The sequence below is a fragment of the Haplochromis burtoni genome, unplaced genomic scaffold, assembly GCF_018398535.1.
Source record: "Haplochromis burtoni strain Fernald_Lab_line unplaced genomic scaffold, NCSU_Asbu1 Contig_48, whole genome shotgun sequence".
NCBI lineage: Eukaryota > Metazoa > Chordata > Actinopteri > Cichliformes > Cichlidae > Haplochromis > Haplochromis burtoni.
This window is the reverse complement of record NW_024582409.1, coordinates 2,659,928-2,674,944: the sequence shown is the minus strand read 5'-3', so window position 1 is coordinate 2,674,944 and position 15,017 is coordinate 2,659,928. Positions and strand designations below refer to the sequence as shown.

General features: G+C 45.1%; 2 protein-coding genes across 9 annotated transcripts in view; one reads left to right on the top strand and one right to left on the bottom strand.

Moving 5' to 3' along the window:
- The first annotated feature begins 1,008 nt into the window (after window positions 1-1,008).
- Window positions 1,009-6,926, top strand: acp6 (acid phosphatase 6, lysophosphatidic). Of its 7 annotated transcripts, none has more exons than XM_005921322.3 (12): window positions 1,009-1,145; window positions 1,569-1,629; window positions 2,044-2,269; window positions 2,346-2,474; window positions 3,029-3,159; window positions 3,338-3,417; window positions 3,518-3,605; window positions 3,778-3,910; window positions 4,339-4,439; window positions 4,552-4,644; window positions 4,721-4,886; window positions 4,986-6,926. In XM_005921322.3, the coding sequence occupies exons 1-12, from the start codon at window positions 1,109-1,111 to the stop codon at window positions 5,118-5,120; spliced, it is 1,380 nt and encodes a 459-aa protein (XP_005921384.1). In that variant the 5' UTR covers window positions 1,009-1,108; the 3' UTR covers window positions 5,121-6,926. The 7 variants fall into 7 exon arrangements, with proteins under 7 accessions (XP_005921384.1, XP_042076371.1, XP_042076369.1 ...); XM_042220437.1 differs by having other exon boundaries at window positions 1,040-1,162; XM_042220435.1 differs by having other exon boundaries at window positions 1,040-1,162; window positions 1,569-1,633; window positions 2,039-2,269.
- Window positions 6,927-7,332: 406 nt separating this feature from the next.
- The window catches only part of bcl9 (BCL9 transcription coactivator), a 28,480-nt gene continuing 20,795 nt past the window's right edge, over window positions 7,333-15,017 (bottom strand). For both annotated transcript variants that reach the window (XM_005921329.3, XM_005921328.3), the window contains exons 4-10: window positions 14,387-14,691; window positions 14,099-14,206; window positions 13,769-13,955; window positions 13,056-13,152; window positions 10,761-12,924; window positions 9,979-10,251; window positions 7,333-9,873 (exon numbers count right to left, since the gene is read on the bottom strand). In XM_005921329.3, the coding sequence (XP_005921391.1) occupies window positions 8,831-9,873; window positions 9,979-10,251; window positions 10,761-12,924; window positions 13,056-13,152; window positions 13,769-13,955; window positions 14,099-14,206; window positions 14,387-14,691 (4,177 nt within the window). In that variant the 3' untranslated portion in view covers window positions 7,333-8,830. The remainder of the gene's footprint in view (window positions 9,874-9,978; window positions 10,252-10,760; window positions 12,925-13,055; window positions 13,153-13,768; window positions 13,956-14,098; window positions 14,207-14,386; window positions 14,692-15,017) is intronic.

Sequence of the window (15,017 nt, the reverse complement as noted above, 5' to 3'; positions counted from 1 at the left end):
TTTTTAAAGATCTTATATAAATATAAATGGGGCATGTTTCTTGTTTTTTTTCTGCAGTTCTGCTTAAGACTTTTGGAAATTTAATTTAATAGATTTACATGCTGTAGTTAGAAGGAAAAACTGGGGGGAAATTCAGACAAGTATTAATATCTTTTACTAAAATAAAAACAGCTAAACTTGTTGATATAACACACATAGAATAAGTACGTTTGTGCCATAAGACGGCTGAGATCCAGATCAGGGTCAGCCCTCTTTTCTTTACATTTTCCTTAAGGACCTGAACATTCTTATAATTGTTTCTAAATAGTCTTAAGCAACAAAACTCCAGGCTTTTTTCATTAATTTTCCTGCAACTGACCAAGAAAAAACTCCAGCAAAGCCCTGCCGCAGGACCTGAAGTATGCATCTGGCCCTTTTTTATTCATCTACTGTTCACTGTAGCTTCATCAAAAATGCTCTCAGTGAAAGGGTGACTGTCAAGAAGCTGCTTTTAAGGAAGGGAAACAGAGAGAAGGTGCTGAGGTACGCCAAATTACACAAGAAGTAGACTGAAAACCTTGTCTCGGGAAGTTCAGGCTGTGCTTTAGAACAAAGGTGGTCATAGCAAATATTGACTTTCAAGCTTGTCTGAACTCCACAAACTCTGTTTTACCGTAATGTACTGCATATCCATTTTTATCTCAAGTTATAATTTTTAAAAAGAATTGTCTTGGGTTGCTCAAGACTTTTGCACAGTAGTGTACATTTGCAATTAAAGATTACAACAACAAAAAAAGCTCAGAAAATCCTCGCTTTTGGATAAACAAATAGTCCAAATTCGAATATATTTGATCTATAACTTTATAAAATAGATTAAAGTAACAAATCCTCTTACTTCGAAATGCAGATACAGTTTCTTCCTGTAGAGGGGAGTAGCGTACTTTGGTGGTGTTCTCCCCTTCAAGTCTCCAAACAAAAACAGAAGAGCGGCAGTACTCCGAGGGGATGTCGGGAAATGTCGTTTAATCTTCACCTCTCTCTTATTTTCTTCTATTCTGAAGCATTATTTGCCGGCCTACAGTTACCGACATGACTTGCGCCTCTGTACCGGTGGAAACTTAGTTGCTGAATGACTGAAGTGAATTTTGTCATCTCCCGGACGCCGTGTATGTTTTAATCGAGGGTAACACTTTATTCTGTATCTGTAGGTAATGCCGTGGCTGTGTGGTAGCAGTGATCTTCCTTGGTGATACTGGCATCGAAGCTGACAGCAGGGACTTTACCCTCTGCTGCACCTCGCTAGTTTAGAGTTCACCTCGGTTAGCTCTGTTTTCGTAACGTGTTTCACTGAGTTCCTGTTGCCTAACCTGTGCCCTGTGCTGTTGAAATGCTAATAATCTGAGTTTTATAGCAGAACTAGATAGTGTTACAAAAAATAAATATTTAATGAGGAAAACGTCACATCCTGGGGAGCTCATTGCACCAGTGTTGCACCATCAGAAACCGTCAACTTTTTTTTTTAACGTTGATTCTCTACACTCACGCTTCTGTCTGTAGTAACAACTTCCGCTTTACTCAATGTGTTACAGTTGGCCACACCATCATCATCTCTGACATCCCTGACCGTGACAGGAGGTCTAACTGTACCAGGTAACACAGCTTAGTGAAAAGAGCAGAAGCAGCTGTTAGACTGATTTTAATGGCCTAACAAAGGCTTTTTAAATGTGAGGCTTTTGCTGCTTTTCTTGTCTTGTTTATTTGAAATCCTTTGAGTTTTCACAGTTTTGTATTGAAAGACTGATGAGGATTTGTGACTGCTGATTAACTGATGTTGTTCAAACAGAATGTCCAAATAATTTAGTTTAAAAGAGTTTTAAATGGATGTTTGTATGTTTTCATAGTCTCTTAAAACCACGCACTTGGAAGCTTTAATAGTTTTTAGATCAAATTCCAACTTTCTAATCGATCTCTTATGTAAGGGACACAGACTGTTTCGCTCCTGTGCATATGCTTTATCTCACTCTCAGTGGCTCTGTGGTAACAGCTGGTGTCTTTTGTTCACAGCACAGCCATGAAGGGACTTTGGGGCGGAGCGGCTGCGTTAGGGTCGGCGTCCGTGGCGTTTGGCTCGATGCTGTGGTCACAGCAGAAGACTAAACCGGAAAAGGCTGCTACGGGTTCCAACCTTGCTGACACGAGCGCTGATTCCCCTTACGAGCTAAAGCTGGTCCAGATCTTGTTCCGGCACGGCGCCCGAACGCCCCTAAAGTCAATACCTGATGTTATGGAGGTAAAACTGTCTTCCGTTAAGAGAAAAAGATGTTTCACACATGAAAAAAAACTGCAAATTCTTTTTTTCAACAAAGGCCCAGTGGGTGCCAACGCTCTTGGAGCCACCACCGCACACCAGCATCGACTATGTAGTGACAGATCTTCAGGGTGGCCCCAGGCCCCCGGCTCCTATAGAAGACAGCTATCGGAAAAACATACTTAGTGTGAGTCATTGTCTTTTTTGTTTTTTTAAATAGGTGTGATGTGGCTGCTGGCTGTCATCTGGCTTAGTTGACTTTGACTCTCACTATGAAAATGATGGAATAAACTTAATAATGCTGCTTTGCTTTTAGTGGTATGACAAAGTTAATGTCTGAACACATTTCTTCTGGGCTTTCCATAGACCTTATGTGTGTAGCACACTTGTTACTCTCCTCAATTCATGTAGTTTTTCTCCATCTAGTGGCTTAAAGGTGCCACTACAGATATCACTGGCCTGAGCTCACTCACTCGCCGCTGAACTGTACGTAGAGCTTCCTATTGACATATCGTGTCCGGTCACAGTGTCCGTGGAGCTGTTACTTTCCTGTGCTGAGAGCTGCTTTGCTAAAGAGGTTTAACTTCACTGGATTTAGCTTAGAAAACTAAATCCCCCAATATGGACTCCGGCCATTCTTGTACCACATCCAGCCCGGATTCCTGCATGTGATCACAGGTGTGTGTCTGCCCGGCCACATCTGTGGGTATATAACCTGATCCTGTTTGTTGTGTTTGGCAGGGTGGCACATTCCCTGGTCAGCTGACCACACTGGGCATGCAGCAGCTGTATGAGTTGGGCAAAAGACTAAGGGGGAGATACATTGAAGAAAGCGATTTCCTTACCTCCACATTTAACCCAGCTGAGGTCTAGTAAGTGGTCCAAATCATAATGAGGAGCAAGGAGAAAAAAAACCCCTCATATCTGTGCTCTGACACTTTGATAGATTGGGTTTATGAGTGCAAGTACAAAGGATATGAGTTTAAATGCTTTTACTATTTTAGAACTGGGTGCCTTCCAATGACCTATTTTTTTCCTCCTTATTTCTAGCGTGCGCTCCACTAATATTGTGAGGACCATTGAGTCTGCCAAGTGCCTGGTCGCAGGGCTCTTCCAGCAAAAACAAAAAGGTAGAGCGGAGATGTGCAGTATGTTATCCCATTTTTCTGTCTCATCTCATCTGTTTATTTAATTTTTCATTTATTTTGCAATTTCCTGTTCTACTTGCAGCAATTGTGCCTATTTTAACATCGGAGGCCGAATCTGAAATCCTGTATCCTAACTATCACGGATGCAAGATGCTTAAAATCCTTTGCGGGTATGAAGAGAGTGTGTTTTCCTAGCAATAGAGTCCCATCAAGCCTAAACCATCCTACTGGAGCCTTGAAATAATGTGCTGTGGAAACATTATGAGCAGAGTTGAGGCGCCTGTGACAGGTTGTCACGGTGTATCTGTGTTTTGTGGCTGACACCGCGTGTGTTCTTTGCAGCCACCGCTGGGCAGAGTCGACCACTCTGCCAGACATCGCGGCAGACCTGCAGAGCATCCAGAGCGAGCTGGGGATTGCTGCTCACCAGAAAGTTGACTTCATCCTCATTAGGGATGACATGGTTGCCAGAGAGGTGACACTGCCACATTGTGATTTATGTGACTTTTTGCCAGCTCTCGCCACAAGCTATCAGAATTACATAGGATTTACTGTAAAGACGTGGCCAGGAAGCCGCAACCTCGCAAGCTGCTCCTTATGTAAGATGAAACTCAGCATCAGAGTTCATTAATCTTCTTGAGATCCAGCCTGATATTAACCCAGATATTAAGATTGACAGCATGTGTCCATGTGTCACAATAGAGGGTGAAATCACATTTAATGAGTAGGAAGCCGCAGCTTTTCTGGAGGGTTCTCACTAGTCAAAGTCAGCGGTGGTGTCGATGTCTGTTGTCATTTAATTCTCACAGACAAATGAAATCAATGCATTTAGCTTCATGCTATTTAAACAGAAATTATACGGAGTTATTTGAAGACTTGCGACTTGTTCCTTTGCATTAACAGACACACGGCCTGCCCTGCCCTCAAGTGCTCGACACCTGGAGGGATAAAGTGGAGCAAAGAGCCGTGGATATGATGTGCCATATCTTCGAGCCCAGCAAGAGGTCAGATTAACCAAAGTCACCAGTCCCAGGGGCTTATCTAAAAGGCCAGATTGAGATTTACCACTTGTGCATTCAGCTTCACAGGCTGCCTTTCTCTTGCTGTCTGTGGCAGAGAGAGCTTGCAGCTGTCTGTGGGACCTCTCCTGCACATGTTGGTGGACAACATCGAGGAGAAACTACAGGGCACCTCATCAGAGCCAAGCAGGTTGGACGCGCATTATTTCACACATAACTGTGGTTGGTCTTCAAATGCTTCACTCTTGAAATGCTCTCTCGAACAGGAAGGCGTTTTTGTACTCCGCACATGACACCACTCTGATTCCTTGTCTCTTGGCTTTGGGGATTTTTGACATGAGATGGCCACCGTATGCCGCTGATCTCACTGTGGAGCTGCACCAGAACCGGAAAACTAATGAGGCCTTTGTTAAAGTGTCATATGTAGGCGAGGTAGGAGCTGAGAATGTGTCGCAGGATGAGCAAAAACAAAAAAAAAATTGCATTTTTTTTTTTCTTTCTATAACCTCAAGTTACTTTTTCTTTCTGCAGGATCAACTCATTGGGGGTTGTAGTGCAGTCTACTGCCCCTTGGAGGAGTTCAAACGGGTCCTCTCCACGTACTCGCTGAGCCCTGAAGACTACCACTCGCACTGCAACAGAACCGTAGGCCCGACTGAACCTTGAGCAAGCCTTCGCATCGGCACACCGCTGACAGCCAGCACGCATCATGCCTTTTTAACATCCTCAGTCCTCTCTCCATCCAGCCGGCATCAGTCATTATCATCTCACTGTCAGAGCACGCTGGAGTACAGCCACTTTTGTAGAGCTTTCGGGTTACACCGCTTGCTTTCAGGAGTCAACATCATCTTGTTACCATGGCAATCACATTAAAGGTGCTATAAATGACATTTTGAAGCACTGAATGGTGCACTAGAGCACTGGCATCTTAAGACCAAAGCAATCACCCCCCCACCCCCTTTCTCTCTGCAATTCATTTACAAACAGAAAGGTTGTGCACACGTGAGCCAACAAAAAGCATCCAGCCCCGACCATCACTCTATGCAAACACAGTAAAAGCCATTAAATGGCTGTGATATGCTGCATGCCCACCCACCATCAGCGGCACTTTTCCCATATTTTTTGTCCTGCATTCAGATTGGATGTGTGTTTTAAAAAAACATACACACACACACACACACAGATTTCGTTGACATCTTAGATGGACTAACAATTGATGGGGTGCTTTTATTGCGCTTGGTAATGTCATAAACTGTAGTAACATTACCTTGACTTCCCCTGCCTCTTCTGTTTGTGCTCTTTGTGGGGGTGGGGCACCATGTGAATACTCTGAACTGCATTCTGTCTCTTTATAAATGCAGGGAGGACAAACATTTTCAAAGGGAGGGACTCGTACACTAACGCACATGTGGCTACAACAACAAAGAACAAAGACACTCATTTTACAACACGCAGGAGGCTTGCAGCTTCGTCCTCTGCTAAGATCATCATCACTCCACTACATCTGTATGAATAGCTTTTTGCTGCTATATGAAAAACCCGATATATAGAACCTTTAAAATTAAGTTAAACGATTAGTTCAATAACAGCTGAGTGCAAAGTGGAAGAGTGTGATAGATGCTTTATATTTGAATGCAAGTTAAGCTTACTGATTAAGGCTGAAGTTATTTTATACTTTCTAATTGTTAACCCCACAATTAGCTTCATTTTTAAGAATCAACTGGTAACTCACCTGAACAGGAGGAAAGTTTACATTTGTTTGGGATTCTTTATGGTTGCAAGCATTTGCTGCACTGGGAAAATATAAAGCATATGTGAATGCTGCAAAGAAAATCATGTTTTTTGCAACTAGGGGACATCTCAGTCAGTAAAATGTGGTTTGTGTTTTTAATTAACTTAGAAATGAGGCCTTTATGGCACATTGGAATGTATTACATCAGGCTTTAGTCTAGCATTGATATTTATTCATAGGATAAATTTGTTGTTTTTCCTCTTTTTGGGGTGGTGTTTGTTAACATCTCCAACAGCATTCTCAACCTTTCCTTTACACTTTTAAACAACTACTGCAGTTATACATCACACTGATATATGGACAGGTTTGTATTATGTGGCCTGTGTTTGATTGCTGATTAAATTATTCCATCAAATCAGTTGCGCTCCCAACTGTATTCATCATATTCATTTCAATCATTCTTCAGGGAAGTATAGTTTAATGTACTGGATCAAGTGTTTAGAAAGGTGTGTAGAGTAGAGACTGTGTTAGAACACTTATTCTGCTACATGTTTTGAATGCAACATTTTGCCTCCTTGTGAGACCACAGTGCAATGCATGCTTGAATCACACGGACCCAAGCGTTGCGCTGTTCCAGAAACACACGTTGTACCTCATCTGTGGGAGGTTCCCATGACCTGCCACTCAAAATGTAAAGATTTATTTTGGTTTGGTGTGACATGAATACAGATTTTAATCAATATGGAGTCTTTTTTTTTTCCTTCTCCCCCCTGTAAGCTCACATCTTGCGAGAGGCTCTGAACTATTCCCACAGGCCAAATGAAACTTTTAAAATACAGGTTAGAAAAACCTCAAGGCCTCTTCTGAAGCTAATGGAGAAGCATTTGAACGCATCAACAAGCTTGAATCTATTTTAGAAGTGTGGTGTCCTCTGAAAATAGTCTCACTTAGTACCTCCTGATAAAATGTCAGCATATCAACGCTGCTCCTTAATATGACTTGCACTTCTTGTAGCAGAATGTTGGTAAGCTGGTATGAGTATGTACAAGACAAAGACGCGTAACTAGTCCTTGTAAGTGAAATAGTAAAGACTCCTCTGTGGAAACATACACACGTGTGCACACACACACACTCCATAGACATGTGTATAACAAAAGAATATCTTTTATTTGTAGTCCATCACCACAGCCCTGGTAGGCTATTCTGCACCAAAGCCAATGGAGAAACACATGACAAGCTTATACAATAGAGAAAAGAGAAGAAGTCAACTGGATGGTAAGCAGTACGTGTTTACATTTCTGTGTCTCACTCCGGACACCACACCTGCCTTACTAAAAAAAAAAAAAAATTATTTTATCTGTTTAAATTTTTTTATACCAGATCTACCTAGCTCTAGTTCTATAATACCTGGCATACCTGCTGCGGCGTACAGCCACTCCTGTCCTATTCTGCTGACCATCGGGAGATTATTGCTGTGGGAATGATCATTACCCAGAGTCAACAAGAGAGTCAAAACAAAACAGGAACACAACAGGAACAAGAAGAACACAGCACATCTGGGTATTAGCAATAGTATTCACGCTGGCGAGCGTAGGAAGTCCTGAAAGTTTTGGAGCACAGAGCCAAATGTCATCTACAACTTGAAATGGACTGGAGATTATCATGGTGCTGCAAAGCTGCCAGGATCCTCACACTTAAAATGTGTTTGCTCTCAATGGTAAAAATAGAGAAAGAAGACGCTTTCTGCAGATGGTCCATGTTTGTGCTTTTTTAATAATACTATTATCTTAATGAGGTCATAGTTTGGTTTGTTATACACTGGAGTTACAAAGAAAATTAAAATAGACTAAAATTTGAATAGCCCACCAATGGTAAACAGTACAGTATTTTTAGGGGGACGTTCCTCCCCCAATGAAAGCTTGGTAAGAGGAGTTGAGAGGTCACTGATAGAATGCCTATACATACAGACACATACATACATACCACACAAACGCACATTCGGTCAAGCACGCCAACGCACTCTCACGTATATACTGTACAGATACAGTCAAAACAATGGAGCGAGAGACAAGATGGATTTCCACTAAAGTCTTCACAAAGCACAAATTCTTCTTTCCTTTCTCTTGTTCCATACCACTTTCGTGACAAATTTGTTTTTTTGTTTTGTTTTTTTAATTTCAAAAAAGTAGACATATACTGTAGCATCTCCACGCTGACTTTTAGTTAGGTTTGATTCCTCTTTGATGTCGAAGTCATCTTTACAGTCAGATAATCAAAAACCCCAAAAACAAACAAACAAACAAAAAAAACAACCCAAAAACCCCCCCACATGAACAGTTTTGCAAAACTGTGTGACCACAACAATCCCATACATTCTGAAGTTCATGAGTCAAAATTAAATGTTCTTGTGGCAAAAGTACTCCAATGCGGCCCTGTCACAGTCTCCGCCGGAATAGTTCACACAGGACATTACCAGGTGACTGGTTATCTCCACTCTGCTCATTTTCTGGGTACGCCATCTCGTTCATATTTTACCTCCTTTACTCGAGTCCATCAGTTTAATGAATACTCTCCGGAGTCCGATATCATTACTCCTTCCTTGTGTATTGTCCAAGAACATTCTAGATACAATGTTTCTGTTGGATTAGAACATTCCAGGGCCCGGACTGAAGCCCATGTCCATGTCACGAGGCCTCATCTGACCCCCCATCATCATTGTCTGCTGCGGGGGGCCGCCCATGCCCTGCAGTGACATCATCATGTTAGGTGAGCCTCCAGGACCTGGGTGGGCCATTTGTCTCCCCTGGATCATCCCTCCTGGGCCCCCAGGGGACATCATCCGATGCTGAGGGCCTATCATGCCTTGGCCCATGAATCCCGGTGGCCGCATTGAATTGTGGCCAGGGTTGCCCATTGGCATGTCTTGAGGGCCCATTCCCCCAGGACCAGGTCCCCCTGACATTCCCCCCATCCCCTGCATTGGCATCCCCATCCTTGGTGGGCCGTCGCCCATCATGCTCTGCATGGGAAAGCCAGAAGGGTGTGGCGGTTTCCCCCCGGGGTTGTCTCCTCCACCTCGAGGGTAGTAAGACAGAGTCTGACTGGGCTTCTCTGAAGGGATTATCCTGGACAGGTCAAACTCGGGAATACCAGAAGCTCCCGGCCGCATTACCTCATGAAGGTCTGCGTCACTGAATCCACCTTGCATGTTATTGAACTCTGGCCCACCAGGGGTATTGGGTTTGCACATAACCCCATCAGCCCCTCCCCCATGAGACATATTCCCCATCCGTCCTCCCATAGGTCCTCCCTCTCCCTGGAAACCCATAGGATGGCCAGGGAAGCCTTGGGGACCGGGACCATTGTGCGGAGAGAAAGGGCCTTGCTGGGAAGGTGACTGGGTTAGGGGGTATCCCTGGCCCCGGTGAGGGTAACCCATGCGTCCCTGTGGCATCATTTGAGGGTTGGCCATACCAGGGTCTTGAGGATTTGGTGGTATCATCATACCATGAGGCATCATGCCTGGGCCCATATTTGGGGCATTGGGAGAGGGCATCTGTGGGGGCATGCCATGTGAGAGAGGCTGGGATCCCATTGGATTCATACCTAGAGGGCTGAGGGCAGGCATAGGTCCAGCATTTCCAGGTCCCATCATACGTGGATTGACTTGGTGATTCATTGCCATACCTATAAGTCAAAAAGAAATTATATACAGAGTATAGCGACTGGTAAAGTAGCTCAAGTTCAGAGAACTGAAATTAAATATTATACAGAAGATATTTCACGTCTTACCATTATTGTTCCCTGACGGCAGGTTAGGGGAGCGAGCTGGCGGTGAGTCATCATCAGAGCTGGCAACAGTCTTTATGGCATCGTGGTAAAGTGGGGTGGAGCTGGGCATTGCAAACTTGGACATGCGTGACATCATGATGGAGAGCGGGTTCTGGGATAGTGTTGGTTCAGGAGGTATGGTGTAAGGGCTACCAGACGGGACATTCCCTGGGTGAGACATGGAGCCAGATGGAGCACCTGATGAAGGAGGGGCTGAGGGAGGGCCGTTACCACCTAGACGACAACATATGAAGAAACAGAGGACATGACAAAGAAATAATAAAATACAACAGTCGATTTTTTTTTTCTTCTTGTGGATTGTTTCACATTAAACTACCACAAGTGACATTCCTTGCAATTTGTGTGCAAATTCAGACTTAGTAAGATAATGTGGCTACTATATTATGTGGCCAGAAGAGGGAGCCACTGGACCATAACCCACCCAACCCCACCCCACAGATGTGTTAATCTGAAAGATCTGATGAACATGGAAGATAGACACATCAGATCCATATCATTTTCAGTTTTTAGGTTGATTCTGTTTCAACAAGTTGAGTCAAATATCTGAAATGTGATCACTGAGACAATAACTATAACTAAAATTCAACCCAATAATCATTTAAAAAATAAAATCCCAATATTAACTGAATAAAACTTCTCTTTTTTCATTGTTTTTATTTAGGAATTTTCTTTTTACAAGAAAAGGGTACAGATAACAACAGAAAAGGAAAAACAATGCATACCTTGCTCCATACTTGGCATCATATTTGGTGAGGTGATACTGAGCGGAGGCTTGCCACCCTGAGGGGGCACTCCAGGACTCTGCATGGGTGGTTTTGGTGAGGAAGCCCATCCTGGAGATGGGTTAGGGAGAGAAGGAGATCTCATATGAACAGGAGAAGCACCTGCTGATCCCATCATGGAGTGAGGAGACTTCATTGGTGCTGAAGTTGGAGGTGCTGGGGGGGCAGCAGGGCCTGTGGAACCGGTGAGCATGCCAGCCAGTTGGGACGGTGTTTGAGGGGACTTAAGATTAGCCGAGGGAGAGCCCATCATGGGGGACTGCACTTGCCTCAGAGGAGGAGACTTAAGTGGATTAACACTGGGAGAGTTCCCACCTCCTGCTTGGACATTCAGATCTGCTGGCTTGCGGCCCCTCTGGCCTTGTGCAGGACCCCCAGCAGAGGGAATATGATTAATACGGCCATTGCCTCCAGTTGGTGTAGATCTGTGCTCTGGACCAAATGCTTGGTCTGCATGTGGACCCCTCATTCCTCCAGCACCCCCAGGAAAGGATCTCCCAGGCCCCATAGGAAAGTCTCCTGGCTGCGTCTGCTCAGGGAATGACCGACCCTGCATGGGCCTGCCTTGTGGACCCATATTTTCCATTGGCCCTCCACCCCCTCTCATTCTCATCATCTCATCAGGGCTCATATTCATGGGGGGATCTCGTAGTTTTGAAGGATGCATATGAGGTCCTGGCCCCGGGCCAGGCCCCATGCCGAACTCAGGTCCCATTTCTCGGCCCCCTATTCCTGGCAGTCTAGAGGAAGGACTCATGGGACCATCACTGGGCATTCTGGGAAACATACCCATGCCATTACCTGGTTCCATTCCACTTCTTTGGTGTCCCATCATCCTCTGCATGTCCATCATCATCCCAGGAGGAAGACCCTTCTCTCCACCCATTCCTTGGTGAAACATTGCCTCTTGGACTGACTGAGGGTTTGGGAAACGCTCACCACGAGCTCCTGGACCAGCAAACATTGGCCCAGGTCCTCCAGGGAAACGCGCTTCTCCTATACGGGGAGGCAACTCATCAGGCCATCCCATTCCAGGCCTCGGGGGGCCCTCCATCTCGGGATTCATCATGCCAGAGAAGCCAGGCATCCTCTGCATATGTGGGGGCATACCCCTGGGGCCAGGACCCATGCTCATGCGCTCTGGATAGTGATCCGGTGGCCCACCGGGTCCTCCCCACATTTCTCCTGGGCCCATCTGATAAGGAGGGGGGGGCCCTCGCATCATGCCACGTGGACCATGGGGGTGCATCATCATATCAGGACCAATTGGCCGGTGTTGCATTTCTTGTTTCTTCCTCTTCTCTTCATAAAATTCCTGCTGTAGCTTCAGCCACGCCACCTGTTCTGGGGTCATCTGCTCTCCATCTCCACATCCACCTGGGCCTCCCATGTGTGGACCCATTTCATCCTGTGGAAATGGGGGCATGTCCCTGGGACCATGGGGTGGGCCAAAAGGAGGACCTTGTGGACGAGGTCCTACTGGTCCACCTGGTGGGCCTAAACTCTGAGACTGCGCTATCATAGCCTGTAAGGGGCCCTGCTCAGACCTCCGGGGTGGCGCATCAGGACCCCCATCATGGGGTCCACCATGAGATTGTTGAGCTCCAGCTGGCGGGGCATCACGGTCATCAGGGAAAAGCATGCGCTGAATATCTCGCAAGGTCTGCAGAGAGCGCTGCCGATGTTCTATCTGTTCTTGTGACAGACCCTCTGTGTTCACCTCCATGTTCAACAGCTCCTGGGTTAGCTGCTGGTGTTGCTGCTGCTGTTGGGGTGTCAGACCTGTTCCACCAGTTCCTCCACCCTGTCCACTTTCACCTGATGTTGGGGGATTGAGGCCAGCCTCTGGTTGGGTTGCAGGGACCTGGTCAACTGGGGCTGTAGTGTTACTGGGGCTGCTGCTGGGAATATTTTTGGATTCCATGCCTGTAGAGGATGAGCCTTCCTGCGGAAGAACACCAGATTGGCTCCCTTGATTTGAAGGCTGTGGTGGGGCTGGCTCTGACGTGCCAGGTAAGGACGGGTTGGATCCAGGCTGGTGGCTCTGATCTTGGGTGTGGGACGGAGGCTGCTGGGGAGGATTGGAGTCGTTTGCTGCATTGTTCTTTAACACAGAGAAAGAGAAACGGAATTGAGATGTAGCAGTGTCAACATAATCATGTTCATATATATATATAAAATTTCATATGCCATGTATATATGTTAGTATTTATTTACTATGAAATGAGTATTTACCAAGAGGAGGTGAGCTATGTCCCTGTTGTTGGAGATGTTTGTAATGTGGAAGACAATGATGTTTTCTATACGGCCACTAATAACCTCTTCAGCTGCCCTGAGGACAAGGAGGCAGACGGTTAGATATCAGTCATCAGACACAATAGTGAGTGTGAGTGTGTGAGACAGTGAGCCACATGAATGAGTCTTAGATGCGACCATGAAGGTAATGCCAAGGTCAGCAGACTAAGAAAAGTATTACACGTGCACACCTTCTATTGGGCATCCACATAGTTGATCTCCAACTCCCAAAAGAGAGTGGTAATCTAAGCAAAGCATGTACTCCCACTGAAAAACACACGTGCTTGTGCAGATACACACAAAATATTTAGGCTATAATTGAAAAAGCTGGGTGAAGGACAGGCGAGGAAGCCAAGTACCTTAGTCCCACATATACAAACAGCTTTAACAGTCACTGATGACAGAAGCACAAAGATACACTCAATGAAAATATCACTGTTAGCAATTCTATTTTAATCGTGTTGCTGCAGATGTAGGTTTTTATTATGTAAAAAGAAAAAATGTTTTACTTTCTATAAACTCATTAATATTTAAAACTTGGCTAGATAAACCAACTGTGAACACCAACGATTAAACAGGAATATTCTATTTCTAAGCCAAAAAATATATGACAAATACAAAGTAATAGAAAAGGTAACTTCTGACTTCCTTACTTGTTAGCTATCCCTGTGCTGAAGACATAAACAAATTTTGAGCCTTGTTTCTGGCCACTAGCAGGCTCTGTTGTGGAGACTTGGCCTCCCAGTGTATTGTGGGAGGGCGTTGAGGAGCGACTGAGTCCGGCATTGGAGGTAGAATGTGTGACAGTGTCCTGGGGATTCACATCGCTGGAGTTTGAGTCTGCAGGGAGAGAACAGGGTATCACCCACGACTTTAAGCACAGACTTATGGGAAATGTAGTTCTACTGAAAACCGCTGTCAAGTCAAGTTGATTAATGGAGGGAATATTATATATGCTTGAATGCACATGTTAACACACTTACTGAAGAATCCTCTGTTATCTTCGTCACTTTCTCCCCCAGAGTACCAGTCAGCTCCACTGTACGGCGCCCTCCTCTCCGTAACACATATCCTCTTCGCCCTGCTACTATCTGTACACACACACACAAAGCCATCAGTGGCCTTAGGTTTATCAGTGTGACTGGCAATGAGGGACTGCAAAGTACATCTTTCAAGATGTCCAATTTGTATTCTCTTGGCAGAGTGTGTAGTATTAGCAAACAACACAGCAGATGATTTGATAATACTGTACTGGCTGTGGTGATTCTTACCCGTTTCTTCACTGGTAGGCGTACCACTCTCTGGTTGTTCGGATGACTCTGCAGAGTTGTTCATGCTCCTTTTGGATTTCACCTTGGAGCTTGGGCCGGAGCTTAGGCTCTGGCCATTTTTAAGCCCCACTCCACCTGCAACATTTTGAGCCCCTTTGGTCTTGGGGTCACAGGGTGAGGGCTGTGATTGGCTGCCCGTACTCCCTGGTTTGCCCTGATTGGGCATTTTAGAGTCACTCTGGGCGGCAGTGGAGGGAGACACGACAGGAGGTGATCGTACCATGGCCTCCGTCTTAGGTTTAGGGCTGAAAAACAATGAATAGATAAGGATACATTTACGCCATGAACTAAAACAGCTACTTTGCCTTGAAATCTGTGAAAAACATCAGATATTTTGGATACAACAAAAGGCCAGGGGCATTTTAGCAGGCTTATCTAATAATCATTTTCTGGAATCAAGAATGAACCAGGTAAATCACAGATAAATGCGGAGGCACCTTGCCATCCATAGGGTCTTTAATCCCACGACACCTAGTCATAACATGTGCCTTTTTCCCCTCCGATATGGTACCCAAGAGGGGTGGCAGAGAGAAAACCAAAGGAAAATGTGAACTTTGTGTTCTTTTAGTCC